Source organism: Asparagus officinalis, chromosome 10 (assembly GCF_001876935.1).
Source record: "Asparagus officinalis chromosome 10, Aspof.V1, whole genome shotgun sequence".
Taxonomy (NCBI): Eukaryota; Viridiplantae; Streptophyta; class Magnoliopsida; order Asparagales; family Asparagaceae; genus Asparagus; species Asparagus officinalis.
In genome coordinates, this window is record NC_033803.1 from 2191858 (window position 1) to 2197857 (window position 6000).

A 6000-nucleotide genomic window follows, 5' to 3' on the forward strand; every position below is an offset into this window, starting at 1 on the left:
AACGAAAGTGAGTTCTCAAATTTTGTATGAGTGTTGTAATTTGAGAAAGAAATATAGTGAAACACCCTCTTGCCGTGGACGTAGATCAATTTGATCGAACCACGTAAATATATATTGTGTTTGTGATTGTCTCTCTATTTTTCTGGCTTTGTGTTTAAATTATCCCAACAAACTGGTATCAGAGCTTAGAGATGGACGAAAAGGCTCACAGCGCCTTGCAATTGTCACTATCCGACAATGTGCTTCGTGAAGTTGCTGATGAAGAAACGACAGCGGGGTTGTGGTCAAAGCTCGAAAGTCTCTATTTGAAGAAATCTCTTACTACGAGATTATACCTGAAACAGCGGCTATACACATTGAAGATGAAGGAAGGTACACCTATTCAGGAACACCTTGATGAATTTAATAAAATTGTCATGGATATGAAAAACCTGGATCTTAAGCTTGATGATGAAGACCAGGCTCTCATTGTGTTGTGTTCCTTGCCTGACTCTTATGAAAACTTTGTTAACTCTATGTTGTATGGAAGAGAATCCATAAGTCTTGAGGATGTAAATGCCTCTTTGAATTCTGCTGAGTTGAGAACAAAGTTAAACGGGAGAGGTACCGATAGGCAGGCTGATGGTCTGCTAGCCAGAAGTAGATCGAAGACCAGAGAGGGTGATAAAGGGCAATCTAGAAATCGTTCGAAGTCCAGATCAGCCCAAAACAAGAAACATGTGGAGTGTTTCTACTGTCACAAGAAAGGGCATTACAAGTCAGAATGTTATGCTCTAAAAAAGAAAGACAACCAGCGTGGTGAAACCTCAGATTCAGCTAATACGGCAAAGGCTGATACTGCCGTTGTTGCTGAGACGGTTTTTACAGTATGTCCCTTGGATGGCCGTTCCGATAGAGAATGGATCTTGGATACAGGTGCGTCTTTTCATATGTGTCCAAATAAAGATTGGTTCACTACTTACAGATCTATAAGTGGTGGATCAGTTTTGATGGGCAACAATGCAGTTTGCAAGACAGTTGGCATTGGTACAGTTCACATCCGGTGTCACGATGGGATAGTGAGAACTTTGTCAGATGTGAGACACATCTCGGATTTAAAGAAAAATCTGATTTCTTTGAGTTCTTTGGATTCTATTGGGTGTTCTTACACAGGCGAAGGTGGAGTTCTTAGAGTTACTAAGGGTTCATTGGTTGTGATGAAAGGTAGTAAGGTGAACAGTTTAAGTTCTCCAAGGCAGTACGGTGACAGGCTCTGCAGGTGTGTCTTCTGATGCTGATAGAGACACTACTCAGTTGTGGCACATGCGCTTAGACCACATGAGTGAGAAGAGGATGACTATTTTGAGTAAACGTGGCTTACTCTGTGGTGACCATACATCATCACTGGATTTCTGTGAGCATTGTGTGTTTGGGAAGCAAACTCGGGTCAGCTTCTCGACTGGCTCACATACGACGAAGGGCACTCTCGACTACATCCATTCAGATTTATGGGGACCTGCTCAGGTTCCATCCAAAGGTGGTGCTCTTTATTTTCTAACGTTTATTGATGATTTTTCCAGGAAAGTTTGGGTTTACTTTCTCAGGCGCAAAAGCGAGGTGTTCGAAACTTTCAAGAAGTGGAAAGTACTTGTTGAGAATCAAACTGGAAAGAAGATTAAACGTCTCCGAACAGATAATGGCTTAGAGTTCTGCAGTGGTGAGTTCAATCAGTTCTGCTCAAATTCTGGGATCGTACGACATCGCACGGTCAGGCACACTCCTCAGCAAAACGGGGTGGCAGAACGCATGAATAGAACGTTGATGGAGAGAGCTAGGTGTATGCTCTCAAACTCTGGCTTGGATAAAGGCTTCTGGGCTGAAGCTGTTAACACAGCTTGTTACTTGGTGAATCGGTCTCCTTCTACAGCCATTGAACACAAGACTCCAAATGAGGTATGGTCAGGTAAACCAAATGACTATTCAAATTTAAAGGTATTTGGATGTCCCGCTTACTATCATGTTAGAGAGGGTAAGCTTGAGCCTAGAGCTAAGAAATGCATATTTATTGGTTATGCTGATGGCGTTAAAGGCTATCGTTTGTGGAGTCTTAAACCTGATTCTCCTAAATTCATTATTAGTAGAGATGTTACTTTTAATGAAAGATATATGCTTGATCGTGTGAAGGTTTCTGTTGAGTCTACAGGAAATGTAGAGAAGACCATGGATAAGGTGGAGCTCGAGGGAGAGACGTCTCAAAAGTCGTCTATAAAATTTGCTCCTACAGCTGTAGAAGAGCAACATGATTCAGGCTCAGATGCTGATGATGCTGAGACTGAAGAATCTTATTCCATAGCCACTGGTAGAGAGAGGAGACAGATCAAACCTCCTCAAAGATATGCACATGCTGAATTAGTAGCGTATGCTCTCACGACAGCTGAAGAAATGAGTATTCAAGAGCCATCAAACTTTACTGAAGCTGTCTCATACGGAGAATTTGGACGTTGGGCCACAACTATGACAGAAGAACTTGAGTCACTCTACAAGAATCAGACTTGAGATTTGATGCAATTACCTAAGGGTAAAAGGGCAATTGGATGCAAGTGGATTTTCAAGAAGAAAGAAGGGATCCCAGGGGTTGAAGATGCTATATTCAAAGCACGGTTGGTGGCTAAGGGTTATAGACAAAAGGAGGGAATTGACTATGATGAAGTGTTCTCTCCGGTTGTGAAGCATACCTCCATCTGTGTATTGCTTGTCATTGTTGCTCTATTTGATCTGGAGCTTGAGCAGCTTGATGTGAAGACTGCATTTTTACATGGTGAACTTGAGGAGACTATCTACATGTCTCAGCCAGAGGGATACTTCGCAGAAGGTAAAGAAGATCAAGTTTGCAGATTGAAGAAATCTTTGTACGGCCTGAAGCAGACAGTGGTACAAGAGGTTTGATAATTTTATGCTTAGTCATGGGTACTCAAGAAGTACTTATGATAGTTGTGTGTACTACATGCATCTAGGATATGATTCTTTTATTTATCTTCTATTATATGTCGATGACATGCTAATTGCTGCTAAGAACGTGTCACAGATTCTTATTTTGAAGAAACAACTCAATGATGAGTTTGAGATGAAAGATCTTGGTGCAGCAAAGAAGATCTTAGGTATGGAGATCAGGAGGGACAGGAAAGCTGGAACATTATATCTCTCACAGAAGAGCTATATTGAAAAGGTACTTGAACGCTTTGGGATGAAGAAGGCCAAGCCCGTTACGACTCCTTTAGCTCCTCACTTTAGGCTCTCGGTTTCAGATTCACCTACAAGTGAGAACGAGAAGAAGGAGATGTCCCGAGTTCCATACTCTAATGCAGTGGGTAGCATTATGTATGCTATGATTTGCACCCGTTCAGACATTGCCCAGGCAGTCAGTGTAGTGAACAGATACATGGCTCAACCAGGGAAGGCACACTGGGAGGCAGTGAAGTGGATCTTTTGGTATCTCAGGGGTACCTCAGATTTGGGTTTAGTTTTTGATAGCAGTACTTTGGGAACCTCAGTTGTAGGTTTTGTGGATTCTGACTATGCAGGTGATCTCGATAAAAGGAGATCTTTGACTGGTTATCTTTTTACTCTTTCTGGCTCAGCTATTAGTTGGAGATCGACTCTACAGTCGACAGTTGCTTTGTCTACTACAGAGGCAGAATACATGGCAGCAGCAGAAGCGGTAAAAGAGGCCATTTGGTTGAAAAATCTCGTGAGTGAGCTTGGACTACAGCGGAGGCTAGTTCAGTTGTATTTTGCGACAATCAGAGCGCAATACATCTAAGCAAAAACTCAGCACATCATGAGAGGACAAAACATATTGATGTCAGATATCATTTCATTCGTGAGGCAACTGCTGAAAGAAACATCACGATGAAGAAGATTGATACTGCAGATAACCCAGCTGACATGTTGACCAAACCGATCCCGGCCTTCAAGTTCAAGCACTGCTTGAATTTGGGAGGCATTCGCACTTATTAGGTGGCCCCTTTTGGGGCATTATTTGCAAGACAGGTGAAGACTCACTAGTTCTTGATGTTTGAAAATTCAATCCAAGGTGGAGATTGTTGATAATGGCTTGAATTTGGCCAAACATCACTGGAGGTCAAATATGGAGGCAGACTGAAGAGTTTTCGGTGGAAGGCTTTGTCAACTACATCAGGCTCTTTAGGTGTTGACAAAGTGATTTCATCCCCTCAATAAATCAATCACTCTTTACTGATTGATTTTTCAATCTCTGAGTGAATTAAAAGCTAGAGACAGAGAGTGCAAGGGGAGGTAGAGAGACAGAGTGAAAGCCACACAACGAAAGAAAGTGAGTTCTCAAATATTGTACGAGTGTTGTAATTTGAGAAAGAAATATAGTGAAACACCCTCTTGCCGTGGACGTAGATCAATTTGATCGAACCACGTAAATATTGTGTTTGTGATTGTCTCTCTATTCTCTGGTTTAGTAGGTGATTTTCCCAACAGGTTTGTTATTTTTCAAGTACAAATTTTGTGGCATCTTTTTGTACTTTGATGCTTAACTAAAATTGTAATCAGCTATAGCTGATCTTCTTGTTTTTTGAGCTTTGTTCAGGGAGGTGTGATGCAAACTCACGATGAAGAAACCCGAAAGTTTTTCAAACATTCGTCTGTCATATGTGTGATGTCACCCCGTTATGCAAGCAGTGAGCTTAGTATGGTTAAGCAACAGGCAAGTTCTATGCAATTCTCATTTTATTTGTTTTCTCGGGACATAACTAATTGGCCATAAGCCTTACTATTCTATCTATACTCTGGAGTACGGACAAGGAAACAACTATGATAGTTGACTTTACTGTAAGGAATCTAATATGTAAGTTAGAACTTATTAGCAGTATCTTAGTTTGTTTTGAACATTCTTTTTATTCACTTACCATCCGGAGACCAAGTTCATTGTATCCAGAAACAATCATTTTTGTTGTTTTTGCTGTTGCTGTACCCAAAAACATGTCTGTCAGAGCAATGTTATCTACAGTGCTTAAACTAAGTTCATTAAACTAAAACATGTGATATATATCTATACTTAAAAATCAAGGCAGGGAGACATCTGTACTGGCTGACTATCGTCAACTCTGATGACTGTCACTTGATATCTTGGTTCCATTATATGATTTTCTTGGTTCAGAAGTTGTTATGAGTATTTTAATAAGTAAGGATAACTTAAATCCTAAAATTGTAATCCTGAAGACTTTAAAAGTAAAAGGCTTGACTTTAGATGCTTTACTTTAGGCTTGCAAAATTATAAAAGTTAAAAGTTTAAAATTAAAAGTAAGAGGTATCCTATGTTATCTAAAAAAATTGAAAAATAATACTAAAAGTTAGTGTATCTCATTTGGAAGCTAACCAGAATAATGTAGAGCCCTCAAATTTTCAGATGGAATCTCATCTTCGATTTGAGCCATCTTTTATGTAAATTTGTCTTGCATAACTAGCTTACGAACAACTAGCCTTGTTCATGTTAACGCTCTGCCTCCAATAACCCCCACCCATCAACCTATGAACCCAAAAAAAAAGGGAAAAAGAAAAAGCTTCTCATGTGATTCCCGCGATTAGTTCTCACTTCTCAATCATCCATCTTTTTCTAGTTGTAAATTGCAGAGGCTAAAGGTATAAAGGAAAACTATAGAAAGTAATTAACTTTTCATGGTAATTTTCCTACAGATATATATTTCTCCATGTATGGTTAAAGTAAAATTACATGATTTCTATGCAAGGAAAGGGAAAAAAAAAAGGATTTGCTTTGTCCTTACACTCCCTTTGTGGTGTTTCTTAACACTTTTTTCCTACTGCCTAGTATGTGCAAAACGCTGAGTCACATTTTTTCATGTAATTCTATTGCCAGGTTGTGGGGACTCTCTATACCCACCATCAGAAATGTTTGCTAGTTGACACACCAGCTTCTGGAAATAATCGGAAGATTACTGCTTTCATAGGAGGGCTTGACCTTTGTGATGGACG

At 40.0% G+C, this 6000-nt stretch overlaps 1 protein-coding gene across 2 annotated transcripts in view; it reads left to right on the forward strand.

Annotated features, from left to right (window-relative positions):
- LOC109825061 (phospholipase D delta-like) overlaps positions 1-6000 on the forward strand; it is a 31133-nt gene that overhangs the window by 1683 nt on the left and 23450 nt on the right. For both annotated transcript variants that reach the window (XM_020391769.1, XM_020391770.1), the window contains exons 2-3: positions 4598-4714; positions 5885-6000. The exon at positions 5885-6000 is cut by the window's right edge and continues 79 nt beyond it. In XM_020391769.1, the coding sequence (XP_020247358.1) occupies positions 4598-4714; positions 5885-6000 (233 nt within the window). The remainder of the gene's footprint in view (positions 1-4597; positions 4715-5884) is intronic.